The 17090-nt window shown below is 34.2% G+C and overlaps 2 protein-coding genes across 2 annotated transcripts; both read left to right on the forward strand.

The window, feature by feature from the left end:
• The first annotated feature begins 3718 nt into the window (after positions 1–3718).
• On the forward strand, positions 3719–8442 carry LOC18042629 (sodium channel and clathrin linker 1). Its single transcript, XM_024183928.1, has 4 exons — positions 3719–5481; positions 5824–6162; positions 6523–7910; positions 8196–8442. Exons 1-3 carry the CDS (start codon positions 3927–3929, stop codon positions 6750–6752), a joined length of 2124 nt encoding a protein of 707 aa, XP_024039696.1. The 5' UTR covers positions 3719–3926; the 3' UTR covers positions 6753–7910; positions 8196–8442.
• On the forward strand, positions 7049–7735 carry LOC112098151. The gene has a single exon (XM_024183782.1). The coding sequence runs from the start codon at positions 7049–7051 to the stop codon at positions 7733–7735; it is 687 nt and encodes a 228-aa protein (XP_024039550.1).
• Positions 8443–17090: the final 8648 nt, after the last annotated feature.

Here is a 17090-nt window from a genome sequence, read left to right on the forward strand (position 1 = left end):
ATTAAAGGATTCATCATATGAAGATTTTAATGTTTGTGACAAATAACATAGCAGTGAGTTGTGTTATGAGAATAAACAATCTAATTTAAATTAACCATCGTATGCGTTTGTTGATTAGGATTTGAGTCTCTCTGGTTTTTCAGGCTGTCAATTGATTAAATCCTATGATCGTATCTAGGGTTGTCTATTGATTAGGGAAATAACCAACGGTCGTACCTTGGTTATCTACTAGTTAAGGAGAGATTGGCTATTAGAGGGTCTCAGTAGCTATAACCGGTCTATTCATAAGTAGTAATAATTTATATTTGAATCAATGATCAGTAGTCGAATCAAGCTGAGTTAATTCCTTCAACCAGATCTTTCTCCAATTTGAATTACAGCTTTAATTTGCATTCTAGTTATTTTAATTTGATTTCTATTATTGTCAACAATTCCCCCATTTTACGTTTTACATTTTAAAAGGATTTAAATAATTACCGATCTCTGTGGACACGACTCTGCTCAATCACTATACACAATTAATTTAGAGTAGGTATTTATTTTTGCTAGCTTCGACAACCATCAAATTGTAATTTTATTAACAATATATGGACAAAATAGATAATTAACAATTATTTTTTATATACTAGAAGGGTACAACGGTAATTATATATTAAACGTACTATTTTCATTAAAAATAATTGTTTCTGTTAGTGAATGGGGGTGTAAATGTCTTTTTTAAAACGTTAAGGGAGTTTTTGTCTCTTTATCTAAACGTTGAGGGTTTGTTTGTCCTTTTTCCAAAAATTTATAATTATTGCTATATAGGATTGTTTTAACCAATTGTTAGAATTCTCAACATAGAGAATTATCATACTTCTCCATAAAGAGTATATTACTTAAAATCAATCGTTGTTAAGTACTGAAGAATGTATGTTTATACATGATAAAATTGTCATTTTATTCTCCAAGTCCACTAACATTTTCAATTTTACATGTTTAAATTCTCTAAGCTTTCATTATGTGTGTTTTATTATAATTTAAATATTTTATGTATTTTAGGGATATTTTGGCTATTTCACAACTAATAAGAAGTCAGACGACAAAATGAATGGCATTTTTGAACTGGAAATGTTCGAAAACCTTAAGAGAAACATAAAAAGATATGTGACATTGTTTACGTTTACAGTAATGTTCACATATACGGTACTATTCATCAGTACGACACTGTTCACATATATAATACAATGACGTGGCATTGACCGATGATGTGGCAATATTCTATTGGACCAATAATGTGGCATTTACTGATTATGTGGCGTTGACTAGTTATGCGACGTTGACCGATGATGTTTCAGGATGGTATTGGACCAAAATACTGATGTGGCATTAACCGTGACGTGGCAGTATTTTATTGGACCAAAATGTTAATGTAGTGTTAACGGATGATGTGTTCCAACCAATCAAAGTTTGGCGCGTAGCGCAATATTGAGCGTCCAAATTGTTTTCATCTAATAACCATGATTTATCCATTGTATCTATAAATAGAGGGCTTCTCCCCCACTTTGACACCCCTGAATCCATTTTTGAGCTCTATTTTTTGTAATTCTCTCTCCACCTTATATTTTCTACGTATTTTAATAAAATTATCATCTTATCCATAGTTCAATTATGAGTGGCTACTTTAGTTTAAAGCTTGGGTTGAAGGTAAAGTCTCAACATGATCCATGGGTTTAATTAAGTAAGTTTATTTTGTTTTCCTATCTGATTTATGTGGTTGTTTTGACTCATTGTCGATAGACAATACTGAGCGTCCGAATTATCATCTCTGTTTTGTTTTCCTAAACCCTATATTTTCTGTAATTATCTCTCCACCTTATATTTTCTACGTATTTTAATAAATTATCATCTTACCCATAGTTCAATTATGAGTGGCTACTTTAGTTTCAAGATTGGGTTGAAGGTAAAGGCTCAACATGATCCATGGGCTTAATTAGGTAAGTTTACTTTGTTTTCCTATTTGATTTATGTGGTTGTTTTGACTCATTGTCGACAGACAGTGTGTCTTGTCTCGATTTTGCACGATATACCAACTCCTTAATAAATGATCATTACCGTCTGGTATAATGAGCACTTAACACCATATTAATTAGAGAGATAATTCCCCTCTAGTATTTTGTGGGTTGTCTTAACTCAGTGTCGATAAAGAGTGTATCTAAACTATTTAGTGGATGATCTTGTCATGTTGTCGATAGAATGATTATTATCGTTTGACACAACGTGTTCTTTACACCACACTTAGTGTAAGATCATTACTTTTAGTACACTGAACTCTTGATACTATTAGAGTGAGGATTATGAGGAGTGGAAATGTCCCCTCATGAATTAATTGGAACTAAAAAATAAATATTAAGCTCATGGTGAATGGTGAATGTGAATCTAGAGACTTAAGCGTTTTCATTTGCATTGATTTCATCTTTAATTTATTCTCACCTTTTTATTTTGAATCCTAAGATAAAAAAAAAAAATTCACTTCTAACCAACTCACATTTACACCTCGAAAATTAACCATACAAATAATTAAATCAACCTTCTTGTGTGATCGATACTCATCACCATAAAATCTATTCTACAATAGATTCATACGTTTGCGAGTATAATAAAATTTGCACAATAATTATCAATTTCACGAATTTTACATCGGCACTCGTCGAAATATCCCACTAAAATTTATGGTGCAACTATCATGTTGGCTTTTTTAAAAGTTCATCAGCCATCGACATAAATTCCACCACACACCTTACATTAACGCCAACCATGCCTTGTGTGCAAATTTTGTGGCCCTCGCTAATAGTAACATGTTTTCTTTTATAATAGCATGGAGATCTACATGCCAAAGAACTAACCCAGTCTTTTTAAAAAGAAGCTGACCATTTGTTAGAATATTAATATCTCCTTTTTTTTTATTTTGGAGCAATTTGCCAAGCCCACTCCACCTTCTTGATAATTTCCCTAAGGTGCCAAAATTATCCACACCTTCAAATCCTTATGCATACCAAATTGGAAACACATTTGACTTGAATTCTTCAAAAGCCAAAAAATCAACAACATCAAACCCCATCGAGTTTGAAAAATACCATGTTCTGACATATATGATTCACTTATTAGTCTTTGTTATTCACCACATACTATTTGGATTGACTCTCATTGCTTCACGTGAACAGTACCATATACGTGAACAATATTCCGACACCAAAACTTCAACCAATGACTCTAATACCACTGCTAGGAAATTGAGATTTCTCCCCTCATCACTCCAAGTAATGTCGAGTAACAAATTAATAGAAAAATTAAATGGAGAATACATCAATCACACAACACAAAATTTACATGAAAAAACTCCAAATTCAGAAAAAAAAAATCATGATCATTATCAAACAACAATAAAAAAAATATTCACTGTGTGATAAATTATTACAACCACATTCTCATAAATAATTTTCTTTCACCCAATCCCTAAATATATGATCCTAACAAATATTCTTTAATAAAATAAATTCATAATACTCATATTAAAGAGTCAAATACTCCTATAATATAACTATATACTTAAAAATATTTCTCTTTATTTTAAAAGACCAAATACTTCTCTCACTTCTCAAATTTTAGGATTGAATCAAACTATAAATGAGAGCTTCAATTTATAAGTAAAAATTTGCCTAAAATCAAGCCAAGTGGGTAAGACGTTTTCAAACATTTCAGCCACCTTTTAACAATCAAACGAGGCAGCTTCTCGAAGTCAAGACATGCGGCTCCCAGTCAATATTTTTGGCCAAAGAAATCGTTGGCTGCCTTTTTAAATCAAACTTTCAACAGATCAACGCGCTAAGGAGATTGAAAGTAAAGAGATTGAGTTAGTTCTGGTGGAAAAAAAGATTGATATTGTAATGGTGAGCTGGCGTGTAGAAAAAATAATGGGTTTGGGTCAAAAGAGGATTGGAGAATTTAATTGTGAGCTTGAATTGAAGGAGAATGAACTGAATTCGTTGTCGGTGAGTCTTAATTTAAAGAATAAACCGAGCTCGGTTCAAGAATGGATTAATAAATGTCAGGCGTGTCAGAAGGAGTTGCGATTGTGGAAGAATTTGATTGAAGAATGTTATGATGAAGTTGAGTTGAGAGAAAAGAAAGTGGGGGAAGCTCAAAGATCAATTGAGGAACAGGAGAAACAGCTAGCATTTAAGGAGAGCAAAATTTCTTCGATGCAGACATTGATTGAAGAAAATGAAGGACTACTTAAAGATAAGGAGAAGTTGTATGACGAGGTTAAAAATTCTCTCATGCTGTGTGAGACAAAGCTCGAGTGTGAAAAGAAAGAATTGGAGCTGACTCAATCGTCTATTAAAGAGCTCTCGATGGAGTTTCATTCAGAAGAGGAGAAATTAGAGTTACTCCAGGGGAAAGTCAGACTGCACGAAAATGAAGTTGAATCTTTAGAGCAGAAGCTTGACTCAATGAGAAAGCAACAGAAGAAATATTTTGATGATGTTGAATTGAAAAAGAGGGAGCTCAACGAAATAAGAAAATACATTGAAGAACTCAATCAAGATCCCGCATCAAAGGATAAGGAGTTAAGATTTGTCCAACAATCTATTGAAGAATGCAGCAAGGAGATCCCGGGGAAAAAGGAGGAGTTAATTTCAAAAGGAAAAACAATTGCGGAATGCTCAAAGGAGGTTGAATTAAAAAAGAACCAACTTAATTTGATACAGGACAAGTCAAGTTTGTTCCAGACAAGGACGATTGTGTACCTGAAAGAGCTTAAAGAGAAGGAGACGCATTTTGATTCACTCAAAAAAGGTTTAGAAGACCGCTTGCAAGATCTTGAATTAAAAGAGAGAGAATTTGAGAAACGAGTAAAGGAGTTTGAGTTAAGAGAGAAAGAGTTGGATTCTATCCGAAAAGCAGTGGAAGATCGCAGTAAAAATCTGTTGCTGCAAGTAAAAATTAAGGACCCTGAAAATTTGACCAGCAGCGGAAGATATCTGCAGTTCCTACTGAATCAGCATTTGCAGAAGCATGATTCCATTTTTTGTAAAGTTTTCGACACTATTAAAAGCGCCCGTGACCCTGCATTGTTGGTGTTACATGCCATGTCAGGATTTTACCCTCCTCATTCAAGGGAGGGAGATTTGGAGTTTGATGTGAGCATTGTTAGGAGGAGTTGTATTCTTTTGTTGGAACAGTTATCAACTGTAGAACCAGAGATTAATGCTCAAGTACGAGATGAGGCTATGAAGGTGGCAGGTGAGTGGAAGAAGAAGATGAGAGTAGCAGTGGAGAATTCTCTGGAGGTGCTGGGATTCTTGCATCTTTTAGCTGCCTATAGATTGGCACCTGCTTTTGATCGTGAAGAACTTGAAAGTCTTCTTTGTATCGTTGCTCAGCACAGACAGACTCCTAAATTACGCCGAACCCTTGGATTTGCGGATAAAGTACCTGGTAGGCTCTTTGTTACTGGGATTTAAATTTATCAGGTGCTATCTGTGCTCTCAATTGCATAATAAAACTGATTTTATATGTTATGAGTCCTATTTGCATTTTGTTGGATATGTTATATATTACTATAGTTGATTTCGGTATAAATCATTTATAAGAACTTGTGGATGCAATTCCATTTTGCTGCTATGCCCTCTAGTAAGTTTTTCTGATTGTGAAGTTCGTAAATTCTGCATACTTTCTAAAGTCTTTACTAGGCTATCGGGTTTCTATATTTTGAATTAGAAAGGTTGAGTAATCAGAACAATTTTTCAGTCAACCATGCACTTGATTCTTTGTCTGCAGGTCTCCAGTGCAGTACCACAGCAGAAGGAAGGAGTGCACCGTCAATGCTTGTTGGCACCTCTGCCCCCTTGAATCAGTCAGTCTCTAGCCCAATGAATCTACCACAGTGCAGCGGAATGGATCCCAATAGTAGTACTTCCTCCCTAGTATCACAGTATAGTGGAGCGCAACCACAGCTTGAGAATCAATATAAACGTCTTCGGAGAGAATCACCATCTACCATAGCCTATACGCCACAAACACCAGCTTCAGATAACCTGAGTAGGAGTTCTCTGGCTACACAGTATGGACCGGGTGTGGCTCACATTGGAGGGCAAACACAGTTTGGTCTTTTAGCAGGTACTCACTCGAGTCACAGCAAATATTGCTACCGAGTGTTGCAAGAATGCAAAACCTTGTCATTTTCAGCATAGGCACTTCTTGATGAAGTGATGGTTACTCTCTGTGCATAGTAGATGCTAATTAACTTGGGCTTGTAAATATAGTAAGCCTAGGATTCTTATCTTTCCATCAACGTGAGTCCAATTTCACATGATTTCAGAGCTCAGTACAAACTAAAATTTTATCCTTATTTTATTTCATTTCGCAAACACGGCTGATGATGAATCATCAAATAATAATTAGGAGAATGATCCAAGTTTTCTCCTATTGATTTGTTTCTTTAATAAACACACTAAACATGTGCTATATACTGTGAAGGGAATGTGAGCAGAATGCACTTCAGAGGAGTGAGGCAAAGGCCATGGGGCAAATGGGCAGCTGAGATTCGTGATCCAAAGAAGGCAGCTCGTATATGGCTAGGAACTTTTGACACAGCTGAAGCAGCAGCACTTGCTTACGATGAAGCAGCTCTTAGGTTCAAAGGACGCAAAGCCAAGCTTAACTTCCCAGAAAGGGTTCAAGCTAATCTCACAACTCACCTTCATTAAGATCATTTTTATCAGGCTGCGGCTTCTACAACTTCATAGCAAGTTTCTAATCCTCGTCCTCCTCCTCTGCCACTAACTGAAGAAGTAATGTATCTGAATCTTCTTCAGTAACAGCAACCAAACTATGGCATCCCATCCGGTTTGTACGGCAAGTATAGGTATCTACCGGTGACTTTCCCGACCACTTCTTCATCTTCATCTTTGTCTTCATCTTCTGCGACATCGTCTCAGCAACCCTAACAGCATGAGTTCTTAAGATATCCTATGCATCATCAGCTTTTGTTGATGGGACCATTATGAAACTGGATGATGAACATCGTGGTAAATGGCAACATTGCAATGATCTGCTTTGTTCTTGGGTGTTGTATTCCATCTCAAGCGAATTTGCGTGTAGTGTCTTGCATGCACAGTCAGCAAGAGAGTTGTGGCTGGATTTGCATGCATGTTTTCAGCAGACTAACGCGCCAAAAGTCTATAAACTCAAGTTAGCTATCTCCTCGTTACGACAAGGTGATGTATCTGTCTGCTACTATTACCGTAAAATGAAAAAGCTTTGGAAAAAATTGAATTCACTGCAACATGTAGAACCATGTGTTAGTGGGATTGCAAAAGTTGTCAATGAATTACAGAAACGAGACTTTGGAATGGAATTCCTTCAGGGTTTGCATGACAGATATGCGGCAATCAGGGGTTGTATTTTATTGATGGATCCTTTTCCTAACGCACAAGAGATCTTGGCACTTGTAGAAAGAGAAGAAACACAACAAGATCTTCATGCATTAGAGGAACCTTCGAAAGCAGCAGCTCTTGCTATACAAAATCGGCTGCCCCTGCTACGCAATTCCCTTGATAATCGAACGGGTAACAATATTTCTGTTGACAACAGGAGTTCAAATCTGAATGGTAGTTCTGGGAATAATCGTAGTAGACAAATGTGTGAACATTGTGGGAAATTGGGAGCATACAACATTCAAGTGTTTTGATCTGAATGGCTATCCAACAAATTGTAGGAAGTGCAGACGAGGGAGTGAAGGCAATCCTAAAGCACCAGCCACTGTAGCCGGCAAAGAACAACAGGATCTTATTTTTGCTCAACAGCCGTATCAAAATCTCCTAACCACATTGTTCTTTGGTAGTTTACATCTGCAAGTCTTGCAGGTATAGTCTTTTATTATTATTGTTTCCTGCACAGATGTTACTGATTATATATGTTGTTCGTTAAATTTCCTTGATTTCCTATGAACCATGCCATGTAACTCTTCGTGTTCAATTGCCTGTTATACGGTATCCCTGGACACTCATATGGGAAGGGTCTCTTTTTTGCAAGATTTTCTACTAAACATTTTTACATTCGGAGTTTTAAATTCAATTTACTGCCAGTTAGCCACTTCCGAATCACACAAATATCAAATAATCTTTTCTTCTGATTATTGTTAATTTTAGGACCTGTACATTGAAGGTTGGCAACCGTAGGCATCGTGCAGCATCCTCCTTTCATTCCCAAATAACCTCAACATGAGATTGATCTTTGGCGTCGTTGCAGACTTGGGCACCCTTCTCTTGGACTTTTAAAAATTGTTTTCAAAGACTTATCCTATGGTTAATTTGTGATGTTTGTCATAAAGAAAAACAAACTGGAATGTGTATTTTTTATTAGCAGTATTAAAAGTCCTTTTCATTCCATTATGAAGTTTGGGGTCCATTTTCTATCATATAAGTTTTTTAGTCGCCTCTTCTTTTAAATAAACGTTGATGATTTTGCCTGCAGCACTAAATTATATTTAACTAAAACGAAATATAAAATCAAAATGCATTTTTTTTTAATGCTTTCATTAAAAATTAATTTGATGCTAACATCAAATTAATGGTGCGATTGATAATTAGATTGAGGTTCTATTTATATTATGGTTGGAGAGTTATATCTTTTAAGTTATTGTATTAAAATGATTGGTAAATATTAACAGTTGTGTCTTAAAAGTTAATTTGATTTAATCAACAGCTCGCATAATAAAAAAATTATAATATCTTTTTAATTTCTAAATTTTTTATCAAAATTATTATTTTACAAGTCATATTTATTAAACACTGTTAATTTTTATCTGATAATTATAATTTTTTTTACAAAAACTATAACTTAAAAATTATAACATCTTAATATTAAACTAAGCCTGAAATTCTTATTATAAATTCACAATATTTTTTTTAAATAAAATTAAATTCTTATATAAAATACTTTTTTATATGTCATCTGATCAGTCATATTTAAAAGTTATTGGTTAAATATCAACAAATATCTTTTTAATTACATTATAATCTATTGGTATCTATCATTCACAAGCCTATTAGAATCTTTTAGATCAACTCAGTGTTGTAGTAAAATCTAACTCTCAATAATGATCCCATTCTTTTAACTTAGCAGCCAAGGTAAAAGTGATATTGATTATAATTTTAAATCAAATTAAATGAAATAGATAAAAGAACAATTAACTTAGAACCAATGAGTTTAGGATAAAGATTAAAGACTTGGCACACAATATAATTATTCAAAATTCAGATAGCTCAAACAGGTTTGTGAAAAAATTGAGAAGGATATTCATTGATCATCTCTCTCTATTTGTCATATTGCAGAATATGCCAACAAGAAGCTCTGTTGTTCAAGGTCAGCGAATATGGCAAAGCCGTGAATGGGTTTTCTAATTAAAACATAATCCAAATTTCCAATCACTTGATAATATGAACAATATATAGCCATTTTTCAATACGAACGCTCACAGATGATATCATATAGCCATTTTTCAACAAGTCTCCGTAACTTCCACATCACGTCCACTGTTTAATTTGAAGTGAAAATGGCTGGTTAGTTCTTCTTCAACTCCTCATTTTAGTTCATTTTGCATGCTTTTCACTTACATTTTCTGTTTTTAAGTGGGTTTGTTTTAGTTTCTATGATGGAGAGCTCTGTTAATATATGCGAGGAGTTTGAATCAAAGAAGGAAGCTTCATGTCACGGGATGAGTATTTTGCGTAGCTAACCCGTGCGGCGCTTAGACAACTTTGCCGAATGTTACTAAGTAAGCCTAAAGTTTTTCGAACTAGAGAATAGAGCAATGGAGCTGAATAAGAAAACTTGTATTGCACAAAAGAGAGATTACAATGCTTGAGTGCTCAATGCTTGTTGTATTTGTTGAATGCAAATGCCTAATGCCATCCCATTTTTATAGGGGAGGCTTGCCAAGCTATAGAGATTCTAGAAAATTCTACCACTTCTTAGCTATTTACATGTGCTGGAATTATATAGAGAATTCTAGAGTATTTACACACTCAATATGCTAGAGTTGCCTAGAACTTTCCAGAATTGGGCTAAGCTAGGACTCTTGGCCTTGTGTTGGGCTCTTGGTGAGCAAATTGGGCTAGCGAATTGGCGGTCCGCAACATTCAAGTAGGTTGTTTGATGATTTGCATGGCCAAGCCAATTCAATACTTGTGTTCACCGCTCAATGGAAAGATTTAGAGGAACACTTTGATTTAACTATGAAATCACTTGAGAAGCAAAGTAATGGTGTTGATTTGGAGATTAGGTTGCTAGAGGAGCATGCTAAGGAGATTGAAAGTAAAGAGAGTGAGTTTGGTGCAAGAAAAGATTGACGAATGTAATGGTGAGCTTGCATAAGGGAAACGAAGTGGGTTTGGTCAAAAAAGGATTGGAGAAAGTAATTGGTTGCTTCAATTGAAAAGGCATGAACTGAATTCGGTGAAAATTCCTCTTAATTTGAAGAATGAGGAACTAAGTTTAGTTCAGGAGAATTTGGAGAAATTTTATGTGGAGCAGAAGTGGGCGGTCGCATTGAGGGAAAGTGAGAAAGAGCATGCATTGAAGATGGAACTTTAATCTTCAATTCAAGAATTGATTGTCGCTTACACAAAGCAACTTGAAGACAAGCAGAAGTCATATGGTGATGTTAATAATTCTTGTCATAGACTGTGAGACAGAACTTGCGTGTGAAAATAAAAACTTCGAGCTGACTCAAAAAATATTTTAAAAAAGTCTTGATGGATAGGCTTGCTCAGCGTAGAAATGAACTTCAAAATGAAGAGAAGCAGCTTGATTCAGTGAAAGCAAAAGTCAATTTTGGAATGCTCAGAGGAGGTTGAATTAAAAAAGAGTCAGAGTTGTATGAGAAACAAAAACAAATTGAGAATGCTTCAGGAACTTGCATCAATGGAGATGCAATTAAAATCTGTCCAAGAACCAATTAAGAATGTAGCAAGGACTTCCAGGTGAAAAAACTGGAGTTAATTTCAATCAAAAAGTCTATTTTGGAATCTCGGAGGAGTTCAAATTAAAAAAGATGCAAATTATTTTGATTCAAAATTTTGCAGAGGAGCTTTCTATGGATTATGAGTCAAACAAGCTGCAATTTGATCTGATTCGAAGAATCAGCTTTGGATACCTGAAAGATCTCAAAGAGAAGAAGAAGCATTTTTATTCATTTAAAACAGGATTAGAAGACCGCTTGCAAGATCTTGAAGCAAAAGAGAGACAATTTGAGGAAAGTGTCAAGGAGTTTAAATTAAGAGAGAAAAGTTTGATTCTATCTGAAAAGCAGTTGAAGATTACAGTAAAAATCTGTAGTTGAAAGAGAAAAAAATTGTCTAACATTCTCCAGTTGCTATTGAATCAGTATTTGAAGAAGCATGATTTTCTTTTTGGTGAAATTTTTGACACCATTAAAAAGGCAAGTGCGCTGCATTGTTGGTGTTAGATGTAATGTCAGGAACTTACCCGTCTCATTCAAGGGAGGGAACTGTGGAGTTTAATGTGAGCATTATTAGGAGTTGTATTCTTTTGCTAGAATAGTTATGAAGTGTAGCACCGGAGATTAATGCTTGTGTATGAGATTAGCCTGTGAAATGTGAAGGTAGCTGGTGAGTGGAAGAAGAAGATGAGAGTAGCAGTCGAGAATTCTTTGGAGGAGCTGGGACTTTTGCATCTTTTAGCTGTCCATGAATTGGCTCCTACATTTGATGGTGATGAACTTGAAAGTCTTCTTGATGCTGTTGCTCAGCATAGACAGATTCCTAAATTACGCCAAAGCCTTGGGTTTACCATAAATTAAGTATCTGGTAAGCTCTGTTGTTGGGATTCAAATTATTACTTCTATCTGACCTCATCATTCACCAATGTATAATATAATTAATTATAGAAGTTTTAAGTGTCCTATTGGATATATTATTAATTAGGTATAAATTGTTTAAGAACATGTTGATGCAGTTCCATTTTGTTGCATGCCCTGCAGTAAGTCGTTGCTTGTCTTTGAACATTATTCGTTCAGCATATTTTCTGAAATCTTTCTTAATCATTTCTGCATTTTGAATTAGAAAAATTGAGCAACCAGAACATTTTTTTCCAGTCAACAATTCTTTGTCTGCAGGTCCAAAATGCAGCATGACAACAGAAGAAAGGAGTTTGAGTCACTGCTAAACAAGCAAGATTTTCTGCTTGTCGGCACCTCTGCCCCAACTAATCAGGCAGTGGTTAGCTCCATGAATCGAACACAACCCAGAATGCAAGCATAACTTGAGAATTGCTACGAATGTCCGCGGACAGGATCTTAAACATCAAAGGCTATAAACCACAAACTCCAGTTTCTGTTCATCTAAATGGGGTCTCCAGCCGTGAAATATGAACCACAAGTGTGGCTCGAAGTGGAGAGCAAACAGAGTTGGGTCACAGCAATTATGGGTGTTGAGCTGTCAAATGTTCTTGGCTGCGTGAGGTTTACGATGATAATGGACCACATAATATAACCAGTTTGCTTACTGATAAAATGTTAGCGGATGTTTCATATGAAAAAATCCATAAGCCCATACTTGGGGTTCTCGAGGGTCCTAATAATGGTATATTTACTTTACATAACCAATCTCTAAAACAACTTTATGGAACTCTGCAACAAGAGAATATACAATTAGATACTGTTTCATTTGGTGCTTATTTCCCGTAGAAGTGATTGCTATAAAATGCATGCTTGGCTCATTACATATGTATCAAAATTTTAGTTTACAAATAAATCAACGTCAAATTGAATAAAATCTAAACTAAAATTAAACATTGGAAAAACAAATTGAAACGTAAGGTTTGTTAAAAGAAAAGGGGTATGTTTGAGTATGTAACCCAAATGGGGTTCTATGTGACAATTTTCTAAAGTACGAATAAACATCAAGTGCGCAAGGATCTCGGTAGTCTTAAATTCATCAAATGTGTTTTTAATGAGTCAAAATCCATAATCAGTCAACCTAGTGGAACCGGGTAGCAGATTTCGCATAGATTTTGAATATTTTTAATTATTTCCGATGGCTAATTTCACTTAGAACTATACAATTTTATTCTCAATTAAAACATATGTCTTAGGACGAAAATTTACCTATCTCTTAACTAGGAAGTACTGTTAATTAAACTCTTACTTGCATTCATCTATATGCTAAAACATGTTTTAAGATTTGTGTGTTTACTTTGGTGAGGACTTTTATTTTTCAGAGATCCTTTTTTCTTTGACATTTGTGTTGTTTTGAGTGTGGGATACACTTAGGTTTAGGAGTGTGAAAGATAAACTAAATTTGTAATGGTTTGTTGACATCTTAGCAGCACCTACTACAAAAATATTAAATAATAAAGGTTCAAAACGAACATAGATGACGGTTATTAAACCTATGAAAGAAAATTAAAAATAGGATCAGTTCCTCTAAAATTAAAAAAAAAAAAAAAAATCACCATGTCATCATGAGAGTGGCGTGTATGAACATGACGTAGGTAATTAACCCTCACACACTGTTGAAAGCAACATTGCAATTTCAATCTACTATGGCTCGTAGACTATTGGTAAACACATGCAACAAAACCTTTGTATAGTCAAAATGTTGGAACCAAACTAATTTAATATTATGAAGAGATTATAACTTGATATAAGTGTAGTTACTAAAATTATTATTTTGACTTATTTATCCTTAGTGCAATTGATATTGAGGTAAAACATGGGCTATATTACTAAGTAGTTAATGGAGCATGTTAAACCTAATGTATGGACATCAATAAAAGAATACACGGTTTCAAAATACCAGTACACAAGTTTATGTAGTGTTGGGAAATATACAAAGTAATCTTAAAAATTCAAGAAATCATTATCCCAAACAACTTTAAAAAAAATTATTCCATCCTAAATCTTTAATGTAGCATAACATCTATCTTTTACAATAGATAGCTAATTACTACTATAAGGAGGCAAGTTGACGAGTTCCTTAAGATAGTATATAGAAAAAATTTATAACTTATTTTTATTTATAACTAGCCTAAATTGAGACTAGAATTTTTTATAATTACATAGAGATTATTCTTGTAATTACTGTAGAGAGATTTTATTATATCTTCCAATCTCAATCCATTAATTACATGTTTTACAAACATTATGAGGATTGTGTAAAGACTAGCAACTATCTACATATTATGTAGACTTGCGGTCTATAAAGAATTTCTATTGATGATCAATGGTATTCGACATTAATTCCAACCAAGAAGCCGGCCAAAAGGGCACTCACAGAAACAAATGGAAAGCTGATCGAAGGAAATTAATTTGCCATTTTCTTTTTAAATAATCAGTTCCACTTCTGAGGGCTGCCTTGTTACTTTGAAAGTTACTCATTATGCCCGAAACTTTTTTTTTGTTTAATCATGATTGGACTCACCCGATACAAATTAATATACCATCACCTCTCCCATCCAAGATCATAGATTCCGTACTATTTTTGTTATTTTTGGAGAAGCTATTATCACACTATTAATTTTTGTGAATAAATCTTAAATGTGAAGGAAAAAGGATAAGGCTTACATGTTGAAAGCAAAAATTATTCCTTCTTTTTTTTTGGGTAACAATAGATATCTACGTACATCGCAATGGTAAACTATTGTAAAAATTGACATGTGATTTTTTCCCCTAAAATATGATCACAATTAATGCAAATTATTTCAACTTCCTTCTATACTTTGCACTAGATGGATATCTCCTGCGAGTATTTTTTTTTTTTTGCTTTTGAATAAAAGTGAGTATTTTATTTTAAAAATCAACTTAAAGATAACATTCTAAAAAATTTGAGTAATCCTCCAACCATACTAAGGATTTAGAACATTGAAGAGCAAATTTAACTAATACATCAGCCGCATGGTTACAACATCTAGGAATATGCTGGAGTTTGAAGTTTTCCTGCACTGAAATTAGCATCTGAATCTCTTAAATAAATCCTCCTACGAGTATTTGGAAAAGAACATATACATACATAAATATATATATAGAGAGAGAGAGAGAAGCGAAATTGATCCTGATGCTGCTGGGAAAAGGCTTATCCAATTTACAAGCCGTATTTTAAAACTGACTTTTGAGATCAGTTTGTGCTAGGGTTTTATCATGGCTGGTGGCAACAATAAGTCTAAGAAGATTAACACGCTGTCCAATTGATATCATGAGCTTCATTCTTAGCCGTCTCTATTATATCGATCCAATATGTTTCCGGGCAGTTTGTAAGAGATGGCGAAAAGCAGATTTTGTTTAAGTACGTTGATAAATTGCCGTGGCTTGTGGCCTACAATTCGAGCACATGTTACCTCTACGACTCTTCTCACAAACGAACATACCATGTTTCCAATAGCGCCACAAGAGAAGGAAAATTGATGGTACAAAGGTGCTTCATTCAAAATACAGTTGGGTTCTTTTTAAGTCCAAAACGCAAAAAGGTTCACTCTTTCTCTATACACCTTTCACTGACAAGTTCTTTGAAGTCCCTAAATTTTTTTGAGTAAAAGCTCTACTTAAATAAGAACTTTTTTGAAAAGTTATACTAAACGGAACCTTAATACCAAGGTCAAAAGGAACTAAAGTCCAAGTATTATTTCTTTTTGAGGCATCAAGCTTTTCCTTTATTGCAACCATTCAACATTTGATAAAATCATTCTCGCACTAGATGATTTCAAGTCCTTAACGACTGTCATATAAGCTTTTGGTATAACGATACCAACTTTGGATCTTGTAATCAGCAGCTAACTTGCTAATAAAATGATTAAGCAATATTAAGCTTTATTAATCTCAACTTAAGGTTTTTGCAAGACATTAATTTAATGGTTTAGTCAATATATTGGTAAGTTGATCATGATGGCTTTCATATCTTACTATTGACCTTAGTGTTGACATTTTTAAAACTTTAGCCTGTAGCTAAACCTTGTACAATGAAAATTGTTCTTAGTTTGGTAGTAATGAGTGGATGAGGAATTAGACAATTAGATATCAACAGGGGTTTTCCATTTCCAAATTTAATACTTCTTTGTTCATTAAGCATATTGATGCAAAGATAATTTTGATCATGTAGTTGACATTTTAATGACTAATTCTAATACCAAACTCATTGCGAGGGTGATACATCAACTTGAGGCAATATATGTAGTTAAGGACTTGGCTAAATTTAGCTACTTTCTGGGTTAGAAGTTGTACCCTCTCGTGATAGCTTGCATTTGTCTCCAACCAAGCATATTGGTGACACTATAAAGAAAGCTCATATATAAGACAATAAAAGCTACAAACTCTAATCAACACAACAAAGGAGCTAGTCAATATCTCTGTATAAAAGCATAGTTGGTTCACTTTAATAGGTTGTTCTTATTAGTACATAATTTTTTTCTATAAATAAGCTAAGTCAATTTCTCTATGTTCCTATCAATCCTTATTGGCAAGCTTGGAAAAGAATATTGAGGCACCTTCAATATATTGCAAGCTATGGTCTTCAATTCTTTCATTCAGAATCATTGCCTTTAATAGCTTACTCACATGCAAAATGAAGATTAGATTCTAATGACAAGAGATCAATGGGTAGATATTCTATATTTCTTGGTGAAAATCATCCAAGAGATAAAATATAGAATTAATATCTATGTAGAATTAGAGCATAGAGGTTTAACTTTAACAACATTAGAGGTCCTCAGAATCACATATTTACTCAAAAAGCTTCAAATTTTTTTGATGCTTAGATTGCCAGTTTTCACTATGATAATCAGAGTACTGGAGGTCTTACAAGTAATCTCAAGTATCATTTGGAGACAAAGCCCACTGGCTTGACTTACACCTTGTTAGGGAGCATATTGTGAGGAAGGAATTGGTTGTGCCTAGCTATGATCAACTTGTCGATATATTGACTAAACAATTGAGTTTTGATTATTATTCCTATATTAGTTCAAGCTTAATGTCTTGCAAAGACCTTAAGTTAGTTGTGGATGCCTAATCAACAATTAATTATGTAGTTTAT

The sequence above is a fragment of the Citrus clementina genome, unplaced genomic scaffold (assembly GCF_000493195.1).
Source record: "Citrus clementina cultivar Clemenules unplaced genomic scaffold, Citrus_clementina_v1.0 scaffold_5, whole genome shotgun sequence".
Lineage (NCBI taxonomy): Eukaryota > Viridiplantae > Streptophyta > Magnoliopsida > Sapindales > Rutaceae > Citrus > Citrus x clementina.

Bases quoted from the DNA above. Each gene is read 5' to 3' on its own strand.
- LOC112098151 (XM_024183782.1), top strand. From the start codon at position 7,049: ATGAAACTGGATGATGAACATCGTGGTAAATGGCAACATTGCAATGAT.
- LOC18042629 (XM_024183928.1), top strand. From the start codon at position 3,927: ATGGTGAGCTGGCGTGTAGAAAAAATAATGGGTTTGGGTCAAAAGAGG. The intron at 5,482-5,823 runs GTAGGCTCTTTG...CTTTGTCTGCAG, and splicing joins ATTTGCGGATAAAGTACCTG to GTCTCCAGTGCAGTACCACA. The intron at 6,163-6,522 runs GTACTCACTCGA...TATACTGTGAAG, and splicing joins ACAGTTTGGTCTTTTAGCAG to GGAATGTGAGCAGAATGCAC.